This window comes from Trachypithecus francoisi, unplaced genomic scaffold (assembly GCF_009764315.1).
Source record: "Trachypithecus francoisi isolate TF-2019V2 unplaced genomic scaffold, Tfra_2.0 Lachesis_group4, whole genome shotgun sequence".
Classification (NCBI taxonomy): domain Eukaryota; kingdom Metazoa; phylum Chordata; class Mammalia; order Primates; family Cercopithecidae; genus Trachypithecus; species Trachypithecus francoisi.
This window is the reverse complement of record NW_022681469.1, coordinates 112,653,856-112,669,174: the sequence shown is the minus strand read 5'-3', so window position 1 is coordinate 112,669,174 and position 15,319 is coordinate 112,653,856. Positions and strand designations below refer to the sequence as shown.

General features: G+C 43.6%; 1 protein-coding gene across 5 annotated transcripts in view; it reads left to right on the top strand.

Moving 5' to 3' along the window:
• USP42 (ubiquitin specific peptidase 42) overlaps positions 1–15,319 on the top strand; it is a 72,844-nt gene that overhangs the window by 45,637 nt on the left and 11,888 nt on the right. For all 5 annotated transcript variants that reach the window (XM_033194888.1, XM_033194885.1, XM_033194889.1 and 2 more), the window contains 10 exons: positions 465–575; positions 3,725–3,827; positions 4,760–4,827; positions 5,545–5,615; positions 7,594–7,676; positions 9,038–9,149; positions 10,481–10,621; positions 11,115–11,215; positions 12,726–12,879; positions 14,537–15,256. In XM_033194888.1, coding sequence (XP_033050779.1) covers positions 465–575; positions 3,725–3,827; positions 4,760–4,827; positions 5,545–5,615; positions 7,594–7,676; positions 9,038–9,149; positions 10,481–10,621; positions 11,115–11,215; positions 12,726–12,879; positions 14,537–15,256 — 1,664 coding nt within the window. The remainder of the gene's footprint in view (positions 1–464; positions 576–3,724; positions 3,828–4,759; positions 4,828–5,544; positions 5,616–7,593; positions 7,677–9,037; positions 9,150–10,480; positions 10,622–11,114; positions 11,216–12,725; positions 12,880–14,536; positions 15,257–15,319) is intronic.

Below are 15,319 nucleotides of genomic sequence, written 5' to 3'. Positions count from 1 at the left end.
CTCACACCTGTAATCCCAGTACTTTGGGAGGCCGAGGTGGGCGGATTGCCTGAGGTCAGGAGTTCGAGGCCAGCCTGGCTAACATGATGAAACCCCATCTCTACTAAAAATACAAAAAAAAATTAGCCGGGCATGGTAGCCCACACCTGTAGTCCCAGCTACTTGGGAGACTGAGGCAGGCAAATCTCTTGGACCCAGGAGGCAGAGGTTGCTGTGAGCCAAGGTCATGCCACTGCACTCCAGCCTGGGCAAAAGAGTGAAACTCCATCTCAAACAAAAAAAAAAAAAAAAAAAGAAAAAGAACAAAGAAAAGTAAATGAAAATGCATAAAAGTAGCTAGCTTAAGGCATGCATATAGCAGCTATTATTTCATTTCAGGTAGTGTGCCCCTGATTTGTAATTAGCCTTGATGTGTGTATATAGTTGTATTTTGCTAATTTGGAGGATTATCATCTATCTTTCAGGTCATGCAGAAGGCTTTTGTATGATGTGTACAATGCAAGCACATATTACCCAGGCACTCAGTAATCCTGGGGACGTTATTAAACCAATGTTTGTCATCAATGAGATGCGGCGTAAGTATTAACTATTGTAGTTTTATATTTGTATTTATTACCTATTCTTTTTTTTAATTTTTTTTTTTGAGACAGAGTCTTGCTCTGTCGCCTAGGCTGGAGCGTAGTGGCGCTCTCTCGGCTCACTGCAGCCTCCACCTCCCAGGTTCAAACGATTCTCCTGTCTCAGCCTCTCAAGTAGCTGGGATCACAGGCATGCACCACTATGCCAGGCTAATTTTGTATTTTTAGTACAGATGGGGTTTCTCCATATTGGTCAGGCTGGTCTCGAACTCCTGACCTCAGGTGACCCACCTGCCTCTGCCTCCCAAAGTGCTGGGATTACAGGTGTGAGTCATCACACCCGGCCTATTACCTAGTTATTCTTAATGTCCAGCTGGTGAAAAACCGAACCCCCCATGTATTAGAAAACAATTATATTTTGTCATGCGTGGCTGTGTCTTTAATAACAAATTTTTAATAAAGCATTTGCTATATAAACACATTTTGAAACTTTAAAGCAAAAGATGACAATATATTAAAGACTATTCAATTTAATAAATGTTAAACTATTAAAAATCAGTATGTTAAAATAATTGGTAAGTTTTATAGTGTTTTTGCTGTGACACTTGGATTTCTATGCTGAGTAATACTAATTCTGATATTGTCTCACAGGTTTTTGTAAACAGTTTTCGGTTAGTTTCAGTTTGGTGAATGAATATTATACTATACACAGTGACAGAAATTGTCAAAATAAAGTTAATTAGGCTACTCTGGACACACTGCCTGTGGATTAGCCCTGCTCTGCAAACAGCAGTAAAAATAAATAAGAAATAAATAAGGTTAATTCTCTTTTTTCTTTTGCTTTGTTTTGTTTTGTTTTTTTAAGTGAGACTGTGTCTCACTATTTTGCCCAGGTGACTCTTGAACTCCTGGCTCAAGTGATCCTCCTGCCCCAGTTGAGTAGCTGGGATTACAGATGTGCACCACTGTGCCCAACTTAATTACAGTCTTAAAAGAATATATACTCAGAGCTTAGCAAATTTGTGGATAAATTTTACTTTTTTCTATTTAATTTTTAAATTTTAAATGGATAGGTGCATGACATTTTCTTACATACTTTGTGTGTTTTTGCAGTACACTTTTACATCATGTTAATTAACTGAGTTGGAATAAAAAATGCATACAAACAAAACTATAACTCAATCTGGCATCTAACTGGGTAATTATAGGGATGTGAAATTATACAGTAACAAACTGTAATCTTTTTGCCTAGAAAGCCACTAAAGATTAAAGAGGTCTTATATTGGTCCTTGGCATTATTGATAGACCACAACAGACAAGCCAAAAACCTTTGAAATATTGTTGAAGCCTGGCAAAATTTAGCCAGGGAGGTTTGGATTGTTTATACATGTATGCATTCATTCATTCATTTATTCCTTCATTTGAGACAGAGTCTTGCTCTGTCGCCCTACCTGGAGTGCAATGGCATGAGGCTCACTACAACCTCTGCCCCTCGGGTTCAAGTGATTCTCCTGCCTCAGCTTCCCAAGTAGCTGGGATTACAGGTGTGCACCACCACACCTGGCTAATTTTGTAGTTTTAGTGGAGACAAGGTTTCACCTTGTTGGCCAGGCTGGTCTTGAACTCCTGACCTCAGGTGATCCACCCACATTGGCCTCCCAAAGTGCAGGGATTACAGACGTGAGCCACTGTGCCTGGCTAATTATACATATATTTATTTATTTGTTTTTATTTATTTATTTTTGAGATGGAGTCTCGCTCTGTCGCCCAGGCTGGAGTACAGTGGTGCGATCTTGGCTCACTGCAACCTCCGCCTCCCGGGTTCCAGCGATTCTCCAGCGTCAGCCTCCTGAGTAGCTGAGACTACAGGTGTGTGCCACTGCGCCCGACTAATTTTGTGTATTTTTAGTAGAGACGGAGTTCCACCATGTTAGCCAGGATGGCCTCGTTATCCTGACCTCATGATTCACCCGCCTCTGCCTCCCAAAGTGCTGGGATTACAGGCGTGAGCCACCACTCCTGACCACATATATTTATTTTTATACATACTTATATAGCAGGCATGACTAACATTTTTAAACCTAGTCTTTTAAGAAAATGTCATTGCTCTGTGTGTGTGTGTATATGTGTGTATCCACTGATACACACATGGTTAAATCATGAAGTTGTCAGGTTTGTAGGTCTAAACTGGTGGAGTGTTGGCAGTTTCATATGATTTAAGCTGGAACATTTTATACCTTCATACACATGTAAAATTCAGTATATATGTTTTAGTGTGATGTTGCTTATACTTTTGTGTTAATTTTTTATTGTAATTTTAAAAATAATTTGGTTTTGTAGCTGTGTAATCAATTAGAAACAGGACTGAAATGTTTCTCTGCACCTGCAAATATAATTTCTTCTGTGGGTCATTGGGATAGAATTAGATAGGTTGGGATATTTATGTTTTGAATGGATTCTCTTATTATAGAGATGTAGCGCCAATTTAAAATCACCAACATAGCATTTTGGACAAACTTGAGACAAAACAGCCAGTTTATTCAAGTGTAACTTTATTAACTTGCTAAAAACATGAGTCACTCTGTAGCTACCCTGTAGACTCTCAGAAACTCTAGCTGCTGTGGACTTTTAATGGTGTAAAGCAGGGGTCCCTAACCCCTGGGCTGTGGACTGGTACCTGATGTGGCCTGTTGGGAACTGGGCCTCACAGCAGGACATGAGCAGCAGGTGAGCATTCCCGCCTGAGCTCTGCCTCCTGTCACATCAGTGACTGTGTTAGAGTCTCATAGCAGCGCGAACCCTGTTGTGAACTGTACACGCATAGGATCCAGGTTGCACGCTCCTTAGGAGAATCTCGTGCCTGATGATCTGAGCTGGAACAGTTTCATTCCAACCCCCTCTTTTGGTCTATGGAAAAATTGTCTTCCATGAAACCAGTCCCTGGTGCCGAAACGGTTGGGGATTCTGGTCTAAAGGCCTGATCCTGCTTATAGCTTATGTTAGTAACTTATGTTAGTGCTATTTCCTCATAAAATAAGTATTTGGGAGTTTTCCAACCAACATATTATTGTAAGATATATTTTGGGGTGTACAACTTAGGCTTATTATGTGTAATGATAAAACCTTGTCTTTCTGAAATTTTACAGGTATAGCTAGGCACTTCCGTTTTGGAAACCAAGAAGATGCCCATGAATTCCTTCAATACACTGTTGATGCTATGCAAAAAGCATGCTTGAATGGCAGCAATAAGTAAGTACAACAAAGCGCCAGCCATTTCTTCATTTGAGATCTCCAGGTGTAATTTATTCTTATCAGAATTCATTTTCACCTTTTTTGTTGGAAGCACACAGAACTATGTTCACTTTACCTTTTGGCTTTGCTCTGCCTCTTCCTTAGGCGATGTGCATTAGTTTTAAATGGTTGAAGTTTACAGATGTATCTTACTGTAACAGTTTGAGTTTGCTCAGTCATAGATGTCAGGAAATAAACATTGGTCTTGCAGCTGTTTAATTTCTGATTATCAGCAGACGTCTGCAAATCTGAAACTAGCTGCTTCTCCTTTTTAGTTGTGCCTGACGTATTCTTTTCTCTGCTGCCCTCCAACCTGTATTTATTTCTTGGACCCCCACCCCAATCAGTTACTGATTCCTGTAGCTTGTTCCTTAAAATCTAAACTCAAGAGGAAGAACGAGGAGATAGTTCGATAATGCATCCTAAGCCGCTTGGTGCTGTCTGAGCACACCTGGTAGATCTCCCTCTGCATTCTCCCTGCCCCAGCACCGCCTTGTCTAGGCCCTCATCGTCCGAGTGGTGACAGACTTGGGTCAGAGGAAGACTCTTTGCCTTTTCCGCCTCCGCTCCCTTTCCTCCTGCACAGGCCGCAGCCCCCGGAGGCTGCCGTCTTCCTGCTTCAGGACCAGACTCCTGCCTTGCTTCCCAAGTCCCTTCTTGACAGACACAGCTCCCACAGCTCTGCCTCTCCTCCCACCACTCCCAGACCTCCCTGTGTTCTGGCCAGGCAGGGATGCTCTTGGGCTGCCACACGTGCCATCCTTTTATTTTCCATGGCTGTCCTGTTAGAATTCTTGATCTTTGTAAGCTCACATGTGTTTGAAATCTGGTCACAGCATCTGGAGTTTTTGCAAAGCTCTTCTCTCATGTCACTGTTTGATGTTTTTCAGATTAGACAGACACACCCAGGCCACCACTCTCGTTTGTCAGATATTTGGAGGATACCTAAGATCTAGAGGTAAGCTTTTGCTTGTAAGTTGATAAAATGATACACGCATGTGGTTAAAAAATGGTAAAAGTAGGACAGTGTTAGTCCTGCTAGGAAGGAAGGAAAAGTACTTCTCTCCAGCCCAGATTCTCATTCCTTTTACCCAAAGGCAACCCCGGTGCCAGGTTGTAGTAAATCCTTCTGGTAGTTTCCTGTGCATGAACAAACTGGGAGCATACTGTGTGCACTGCTTCCATTTGTCTCTTCGTATTAGCTGTCTTTTACATTTCAGCACACAGGCCTAGCAGCCTGCGACAGTTGGAGTAGTGTTCCTTTGATTTTAGTCCCCTATCGATGGGGATTTAGGTTATTTGTGTTTTGTTGTCCATGGAGCATCCATACACATGTGCTTTCTGTCTGGGTAAAAGTATATATGTAGGATGAATTCTTAGTATTAGAATTTCTGGATCACAGGGAGTGTGTATTATAAATTTTAATTCTGTCAGCTTGTCCTTCTAAAAGGTTATACCAGTTTTGATTCTAACCAATAGTATATGAGGGTCAAATTCATTACACTTTTCACCCATATTATGAGTAGTATTAATTTAAAATTTGTTTTTGTTCAATTGATAGAAAAATTACAGTTAAAAAATTTTAAATTTCAAAATTGTATTTTGTCATTTCAATAGTTGATGTTGCTGTAATGATTATACTTTGCTCATCTTTTGCATTTTATTTTTATTTCAGTCAAATGTTTAAATTGCAAGGGCGTTTCAGATACTTTTGATCCATATCTTGATATAACATTGGAGATAAAGGTAAATTTCATAATTATGCGAGTAATTACATTTTTAAAATAAGTCATGTAACTATTTATAGTTCATTTGTAATTTAGACTACTTGTTAGAGAATATAAATTGAAAAATTCAGTATGCTAAGATTTCATTTGGAGGGATTATTCAAGCTTTGTAGTAAGCATCATGAAAAAGCTTTTAAAAGTTTTTTTTATTACTCTTTGAATTTTCTTTTTCTTTTTCTTTTTCTTTGTCTTTGTCTTTTTCTTTCTTTCTTTTTTTTTTTTTTTGAGACGGAATCGCACTCTGTCGCCCAGGCTGGAATACAGTGGCGTGATTTCGGCTCACTGCAACCTCTGTCTCCAGGGTTCAAGTGATTCTTCTGCCTCAGCCTCCCGAGTAGCTGGGACTATAGGCACACGCCACCATGCCCAGCTAATTTTTGTATTTTTAGTAGAGATGGAGTTTTACCTATTGGCCAGGATGGTCTCGAACTCTTGACCTCGTGATCTGCCCACCTCCCAAAGTGCTGGGATTATAGTTATGAGCCACTGTGCCCGGCCTGAATTTTCATTTAATATCTTAATAAAACTAGATTTTCTATATTAGCCAAATATAGATGGTTATTATTCCTTTTTTTTTTGAGACAGAGTCTTGCTCCGGCACCCAAGCTGGAGTGCAGTGGCGCAGTATCAGTTCACTGCAACCTCCGCCTCCGGGGTTCAAGCATTTCCCCTGTCTCAGCCTCTCGAGTAGCTGGGACTATAGCCACTGTGCCCAGCCTGCCTCTTGCATTTTCTGAATTCCTATTTTTTTTGTTGTTGTTGTTCTTGAGCTTGCATTTTTCTGGTTACAGATGTAATACATGCTTATGATAAAAATGAGTAACATTGCAGATATATGTAAAATGCTATCCCTCCGAATGCATTCTTTTTAACAGTTTGATATGTGCTGCTCCAGAATGTACTGTTTACTTTTTATATAAACAGGATTGTGTCTGATGTCTGTGTGGCTACTCACTGTTTCATGTAATTCTGTTGGAGACCTTTCTGTGTGAGTGTGCTCTCTGGGCAGTGTGTGGTGCAGTGAATGGATAGACTAATTCCTATGCCAAATTCCTTGCTGGTGGATATTTGGTTTGATTCCAGTTTTATGCAGTTTTAAGTAATGCTGCGATGAGCATCCTCTGTGTTTTTGTTAACTTTAATCTGCTCATTTTTAATGGGAGGGGATATAATTTGGTGTTTAGATGTATAAAAGTGAACATCATACTACTAAAGGAAAATTTTCTTCTTCTTCTTTTTTTTTTTTTTGAGACAGAGTCTTGCTCTGTTGCCCAGGCTAGAGCGCAGTGGCTCGATCTCGGCTCACTGCAGCCTCCACCTCCTGGGGTCAAGCAATTCTCCTGTCTCAGCCTCCCAATTAGCTGGGACTACAGGCGCGTGCCACCATGCCCTGCTAATTTTTTGTATTTTTAGTAGAGACGGGGTTTCACCATGTTAGCTGGGATGGTCTCGATCTCCTGACCTCGTGATCTGCCTGCCTCGGCCTCCCGAAGTGCTGGCATTACAGGCGTGAGCCACCCTGGAAAATTTTCTTTTTACATAAAACGTCTTATTTACTTTTATATCTTTGAGTCTTCTGTTCTTTCTTTTAAAAAGTAAGGGGCATGGCAGGGGATGATGGCTCATACCTGTAATCCTAACAGTTTGGGAGGTCGAGGTGAGAGGATCACTTGAGCCCAGGAGTTTGAGACCAGCCTGGGGAATGTAGCGAGACCCCTGTCTCTACAAAAAAATGAAAATTTTAGCTGGGCATGGTGGCCATGCCCGTGGTCTTAGCTGCTCGGGAAGCTGAAGTGAGAGGATTGCTTGAGCCCAGGAGGTCGAGGCTGCAGTGAGCTGTAATTGTGCCACTGCACTCCAGCCTGGGCGGCAGAGCGAGACCCAGACACAAGTGGCAGTGTATGGTGATGTGGTGCTTGTGCCTCTTCTCTTTCCAGGCTGCTCAGAGTGTTAACAAGGCGTTGGAGCAGTTTGTGAAGCCGGAACAGCTTGATGGAGAAAACTCATACAAGTGCAGCAAGTACGCTGGGTGATGACTTGGTTCTTGATGCTGGCTGCTCCAGTGGGGGTGGCCGGCAGGCTTGGTTGGAGAGAGTTTGGTGTGTCTAGGTTGCTTGAGTTTCTGATACCCTCTGGAAGACACTGGGTCCCTGTCATCCAAAGGCCAGAGCCCAGAGTGTCTTGATGTGTGCATTTCTGCAAGACGCGCAGCTCTGTGCCGGTGAAAACCTGGGGCATGACATTGGGCAGATTTTGCGGGAGGAGAGAGGTAAAACTGTCTTTGCTCCCCTGGCAGTGCTGTTTCAGGTGTGGCTGGGCACCCCCTGTCTGCCGAATAGCATTTTCTTTGACTTTCTTATGATAAGAGGGCTGCTGTCAGGTGGGGAGTCACTTTCTTCTGGGATAGCTAGGCTCCTTCTCTCTTAGGGAGGGTTCCCAGGGATAGCATTTGCTGGAAAACTCTAATTTTGATTATTTGTTAATGTTTCCCCATGAAGTCAGGAGTGCCTATTTTAAGAATGCTCTTTCATATGTTTTTAAGTAGATTTCCACTTCGTGGTCAGGTAATATGAGTAATTTCTTTAATCAAATCTTCAAGACCAGAGGGATTTTGCCTTTGTTTTAAATTCTACAGACATTTCTAATATTTATTTTTATTATTTTTGTTTCTGGTTAGGGCTTTCTTTTCATATAATAATATTATTTTTAAATTAGATGAATTTAAGACATTTTCACATAATTATACCAGTCTGAACATGTTCATTTTTCAGTTTCTTTTGAATTGAGAGAAAGTTGTGTTAACCTAATTTTAACATTATTGGTGGCACACATGGCTTGGTTTTTCAGAATTGTCCTAACTTCCTTTCCCTTCACGCTAAGTAAGCAGTTCCCCCTATATTTTTTTTTTTTTTTTTTTTTTTGAGACGGAGTCTCGCTCTGCCACCCAGGCTGGAGTGCAGTGGCCGGATCTCAGCTCACTGCAAGCTCCACCTCCCGGGTTTACGCCATTCTCCTGCCTCAGCCTCCCGAGTAGCTGGGACTACAGGCGCCTGCCTCGTCGCCCGGCTAGTTTTTTTTTGTATTTTTCAGTAGAGACAGGGTTTCACCGTATTAGCCAGGATGGTCTCGATCTCCTGACCTCGTGATCCGCCCGTCTCGGCCTCCCAAAGTGCTGGGATTACAGGCTTGAGCCACCGCGCCCGGCCCCCCTATATTTTTAATGTTAATATTTTCACTGTTGGTTGAAGACTGGTGGTTCTCATCCACTGTCCTTTTTGGAACCTTAATGTGGAATGTTTGAGAATAATAACAAAGACCAAAATACCAAAAATTGTGTGCATATATTCGTCTCCTTAAACTTTTGTTTCTGTTTATTTCAAGGTGTAAAAAGATGGTTCCAGCTTCAAAGAGGTTCACTATCCATAGATCCTCTAATGTTCTTACACTTTCTCTGAAACGTTTTGCAAATTTTACTGGTGGAAAAATTGCTAAGGTATGTGGATGATGTCATTAATCATCTTTTGTGTCGAGCCTTTCAAGGCTTACGTGTCTGTAGCTATTAAGGATTAAGGATTTGACTTTCTCATGACAAAATTGTTAACTATTACCTACATTTGGGCTTCATTGTCCAATTTGTTGGTATCCATGGTTATGAGGGATACAGGGAGAGCCTGTATAATCTGAAATCCAAAGAGGACTTCCTGCTAGACCCTGCCACCTTTTCACCAGAGTTCATTTTGTCTTGTGTGTTTGTTTTCTGATTGGTAGTACACTGAATTTTCCCATTTTCTTCCCACTTTCTGAAGATTGAAAGTGGTCAAAAACTAAATAGCGTGCAAGAGAAATAAACTATCCATTCCCGAATTATTAAAAGTAAATAATCGGCCGATTGTGGTGGCTCATACCTATAATGCCAGCACTTTAGAAGGCCTAGTCAGGCATATCACTTGAAGCCAGGAGTTTGAGACCACTCTGGCCAACGTGGCAAAGCCCTTTTCTACTAAAAATACTAAAATTAGCTGGGTGTGGTGGCAGGCACTTGTAATCCCAGCTACTCAGGAGGCTGAGGCAGGAGAATCGCTTGAACCTAGGAGGCAGAGGTTGCAGTGGGCCGAGATTGTGCCACTGCGCTCCAGCCTGGGCTATAGTCAGATTCTGTCTCAAAAAAAAATAAAAGTAATGATTAATGTTGAGAGTTGTCATTTTGTTACTCTGCCCTTTGATGGATTTGAAGAATTCACTTAATGTAGATCTTGACTTGTTAAAAGAAAATAATAAATACAGCAGGATTGCCTTAAATACACTTAGATTCAGCTGTCCTTCTGGTTAACCATGCCCTTTCGAAGGTGGCTAGCCCAGGCGCAGGGACTCACGCCTGTAATTTTAGCACTTTGGGAGGCCAAGGCAGGTGGATCACGAGGTCGGGAGTTCAAGACCAGCCTGGCCAAGATGGTGAAACCCCGTCTCTACTAAAAATACAAAAATTAGCTGGGTGTGGTAGTGCACCTGTAATCCAAGCTACTCGGGAGGCTGAGGCAGGACAATCACTTGAACCTGGGAGGCAGAGCTTCCAGTGAGCCGAGATCATGCCTCTGCACTCCAGCCTGGGTGATAGAGTGGCACGCCATCTCAAAAAAAGGAAGGAAAAAAAAAAGGTGGCTAAATGCATTAGGTTTTTTAAATGCATTAGGTTTTTCTAGAACATCACAGGACTCAGGTGTTCTGTGGGTCTCCCCTCCTAGGGAGCTCTAAATACGCTCTACCTGAATATGTGGAATGATGTGTGCCCTCAGAAATGTTTCTCCTTTTTCCATTTCTGTTTAGGATGTAAAATACCCTGAGTATCTTGATATTCGGCCATATATGTCTCAACCCAACGGAGAGCCGATTGTTTACGTCTTGTATGCAGTGCTGGTCCACACTGGTTTTAATTGCCATGCTGGTCATTACTTCTGCTACATAAAAGTAAGCTGTGCAGATTTGCTATTAACTATTGTTACATACATGCTGTAAGACAGCAGTAGCATTCTTGAGGTAGGGAGAGGTGGAACTTTTACAGTTAAAATGTGAATACCCGTTGTAAAAATATTTCTCTTGACCAGGTGCAGTGGCTTACTCCTTTAATCCCTGCACTTTGGGAGGCTGAGGCTGGGGGATCACTTGAGGTCAGGAGTTGGAGACCAACCTGGGCAACATGGTGAAACCCCGCCTCTATTAAAAATACAAAAAATTATCTGGGTGTGGTGGCACCTGCCAGTAATCCCAGCTGCTCCGGAGGCTGAGGCAGGAGAATTGCTTGAACCCAGGAGGGGGAGATTGCAAGGTCATGCCACTGTACACCAGCCTCGGTGACAGAGTGAGACTCCATCTCAAAAAAAAATAAAAAGAAAAAAAATTTCTCTTGTGTTCCACATTTAATTAAATCTAATCTCTGTCTTTTATTGGCCCTCATTTACAGGCTAGCAATGGCCTCTGGTATCAAATGAATGACTCCATTGTGTCTACCAGTGATATTAGATCGGTACTCAGCCAACAAGCCTATGTGCTCTTTTATATCAGGTATTGTCATGAAAACAAACTGCCAAATTTTCTGGTATGTTATTTTTTCTTGTCTTATCAACATATTTAAATTCAATATTCAGTGTGTTTTAAAAAAAAAAAAAAAAAAAAACCCAGCAGCTTAAAGATCACTTCTAGCCTGGGCATGGCGCCTCATGCCTATAATCCTAGCACTTTGGGCAGCCGACATAGAAGGATCACTTGAGCCCAGGAGTTCAAGACCGACCAGCCTGGGCAACATAGTGAGGCCACATCTCTACAAAATACGAAAAAAATAGCCAGGTGTGGTGTTGTGGGCCTGTGGTCTCATCTGCTCGGGAAGTTGAGGTGGGAGGATCACTTGAGCCTGGGGAGGCTGAGTCTGCAGTAAGCCGTGATTGAGCCACTGCATTCCAGCCTGAGTAACAGAGCAAGACTCTGTCTCAAAAAAACAAAAACAAAAACTATCAACTCTGCCGTGTGCTTGGAGAGTAAGAAAGGTAGTGTCTGAGCAGGATGATGAGTTTGCTCCGCATCGCACTCTGTGGCTGTGAGCGCTGAAGGTGCAGCTGCAGGGAGAGGGGGTAGCTGAGGAGGGTGGGCTTCTGCTGCAGGCAGCAATGGAGTGGACCAGGAGCCACAGGACAGTGAGTGGAGACCTCGGAAAGGGGCCTCTGAGTGCCTGGTGTGGTCACAGCCAGCGCCTCCCAACCTGGAGCACAGGTCAGTTGCCTTCCAGGCCAAGGCCAGGGCCCGTGCCCAGCTCTGTCCTGTTGTGGCTGCATATACTTTTCACTCACTCACTCACTCACTCCACTTTTGGAAAAAATGTTTGATAGCTGAAAATTAAGAACATCCTCAAATGTCTAACTGGCAGAATGCTCATGTCTGCACGTTGAAATATTAAACACTGGCATTGGATTTCGGCAGTTGGGCTGAAGCACAGATGACAATCAGAGAAGGCCTCAGGCCAAGATGAGGGGTAGAATTTTGTTTCTGACTTTTTTGGACACTATAGATATTCTACAGTGGCATATATTTATAATTAGAAAAATATAAGCCTGGGCAACAACGTAAGACCCCCATCTCTACAGAAAATTAAAAAATTAGCCAGCTGTGGTGGTGCATGTCTGTGGTCCCAGCTACTCAGGAGGCTGAGGCAGGAGGGCAAGGCCGCAGTGAGCGATAACTGTTCCACTGCAGTCCAGCCTGGGCAACATAGCAAGACCCTGTCTCAAAAAAAGGAAAATATGAATAAACAGAAAAAAAATACCTTTCAGATGAAATAGTATCTTCAGAATACACAGTTTAAAAAGCCTCATTTACCCAGTTATCCTTGTTGTCTCCTGATCTGAGTGCCTGATGTTAGCCTGAAGGAAAGGATGTGTATAGCTCCATATGGTGTAGCATAAACATGCTATTTTTTTCATCATTTTTCTGCCTGAGGGGTTAAATGCTGTTGAATTTATAAATGAATCTCTCCTAAGGAGGTATCCTGTGTCACCCTAAGTATCACTCTCTTTGTCTCCAGGTCTCATGATGTGAAAAATGGAGGTGAACTTACTCATCCCACCCATAGCCCCGGCCAGTCCTCTCCCCGCCCCGTCATCAGTCAGCGGGTTGTCACCAACAAACAGGCTGCGCCAGGGTTTATCGGACCACAGCTTCCCTCTCACATGATAAAGGTAACAGTCCATAGGGAGAATAACATTTTTATGTTAATTTTTAAAATGTAACTTCAGACTCTCAAGTTCAATTGTAGTGATTCTGTGTCCTCAAATACCTCTGAATGTCTTCTCACAGTTTAATCAAACCCTCTTACACAGTATTTCAAATATACAGAAAACAGCTGGGTGCAGTGGCTCACGCTTGTAATCCCAGCACTTTGGGAGGCCGAGACAGGTGGATCACTTGAGCTCAGTAGCTTGAGACCAGCCTGGGCAACAGGGTGAAACCCCGTCTCCACAAAAACTACAAAAATCAGCGGGTATGGTGGTGTGTGCTGTGGTCCCAGCTGCTCGGGAGGCTGAGGCAGAAGGATCACTTGAGTCCAGGAGGCAGAGGTTGCAGTGAGCTGAGATCGCACCACTGCATTCCAGCCTGGGCAACAGAGTGAGACCCCGTCTCCAAAAGAACCCTCCGAAAAAACAAAAACCCCAAAATACACAGCATACCGCACCAGTGGGGAGGAAAGAGGAAAGCCTGGGTGTCAGCATCCTTACATTCTAGGTCCCCTCTGGACTTCCATTCTTAATTCCTCTTGGACTCCAGGAAAGCGATCTGTTTACAACAACATGTTTGTTAGGTCCATTTAGTCGTTTCAGGGGTGTGGTGTTTCTGGCTGCTGTCCCCCTGGGTTTGATTTTACTCCCTGTTGGTCCCGTCGGGGCGAACAGTAGTGAGCTAGTGTCACAGGGAACACAGAATTCCAGAGTGGGGGCCTCATCTGGGCTGTGGCATCTTCACAGCTTTTCGGCTTGAGTATGTTTTGGATGATCACATACACTGTCTAGCTGTGTGCTTTATTTTATGGACATCAGACAGTATTTGAGGTATAACAGAGTCACACATCAAATGCCCAGTGGTCTCCCCTATTGGGCTCTGCTCCAGAGTGACATCAGGACTCTGGCAAACAGGAGGGCATGTGCCCTGTAGGAAGGGGTGGTTGGCATTGCTTTTCCAGACTGTTTTTGTTTTTACCATGAAGCTTTTCAATGTTAAGATGGCAGCTAATTCAGGTATTTGAGAAGACACCGTGAAGGCCACACATGATCTATTAACTGGCGTTCAGGCCTGTGCCTCCATGGGGATGCAGCAGCCATGGTGGGAACCTGCAGCGAATGTATTACTGCATGAGGAGAATGTGGAGACATTGTGGGGCAGTGGTGGGGGTCATGGCTGAGCGAGCAGCGGCTGAAGCAGCCCCTACTCTCTGCCCATGTGACCGTCTCCTTTGCTCCGAGGCCAGGGTGATTCCTCCTTCCTGGCACTCTGCAGCGGTGAGCTCCCAGGAAACCCAGCCAGGGAGCAAGTGTGTGACTCCATGCCACAGGCCTGCTGATTTCGATCAGATCTGGAACAGAAAGAGTTTGGTCTGAGGATTGTATCCTGTGAAACATGTATGTCCTGTTTGTTGATTTATTGCCAGAAAACTAAGGCCTGTGGAAAGTATGCGTGGGTAGGAGGGATTGAGAAAAACAGAGAACATTTCCAGGTGTATGAAACTTGTTAGTCCTGAAAAAAAAAAAAGCAAAATGGGAAGGACCCATTAGCCAAAATGGGTTGTGTTTCTGTGACCATGTTTCTGGAGCTCTGACTGGCTGGTGCTTTTCTTACTTCCAGAATCCACCTCACTTAAATGGGACTGGACCATTGAAAGACACACCAAGCAGTTCCATGTCAAGTCCTAACGGGAATTCCAGTGTCAACAGGGCTAGTCCTGTTAATGCTTCAGCTTCTGTGCAAAACTGGTCAGTTAATAGGTCTTCAGTGATCCCAGAACATCCTAAGAAACAAAAAATTACAATCAGTATTCACAACAAGTTGCCTGTTCGCCAGTGTCAGTCTCTGCCTAACCTTCATAACAATTCTTTGGAGAACGCTACCAAGCCCGTTCCCTCTTCTACCATTACCAATTCTGCAGTACAGTCTACCTCGAACGCATCCACGATGTCAGTTTCTAGTAAAGTAACAAAACCGATCCCCCACAGCGAATCCTGTTCCCAGCCCATGATGAATGGCAAATCCAAGCTGAACTCCAGCGTGCTAGTCCCCTATGGCGCCGAGTCCTCTGAGGACTCTGACGAGGAGTCGAAGGGGCTGGGCAAGGAGAATGGGATTGGTACGATTGCGAGCTCCCACTCTCCCGGCCGAGATGCCGAAGATGAGGAGGCTGCTCCGCACGAGCTCCAAGAACCCATGACCCTAAACGGTGCTAATAGTGCAGACAGCGACAGTGACCCAAAAGAAAACGGCCTGCCGCCCGATGGTGCCAGCTGCCAAGGCCAGCCTGCCCTGCACTCAGAAAATCCCTTTGCTAAGGCAAACGGTCTTCCTGGAAAGGTGAGTGTGCGTCGGGGTCTTCAGCCTCGTTCGTGGCAGTTCCCTTGGCTGGATTTCAGGAGG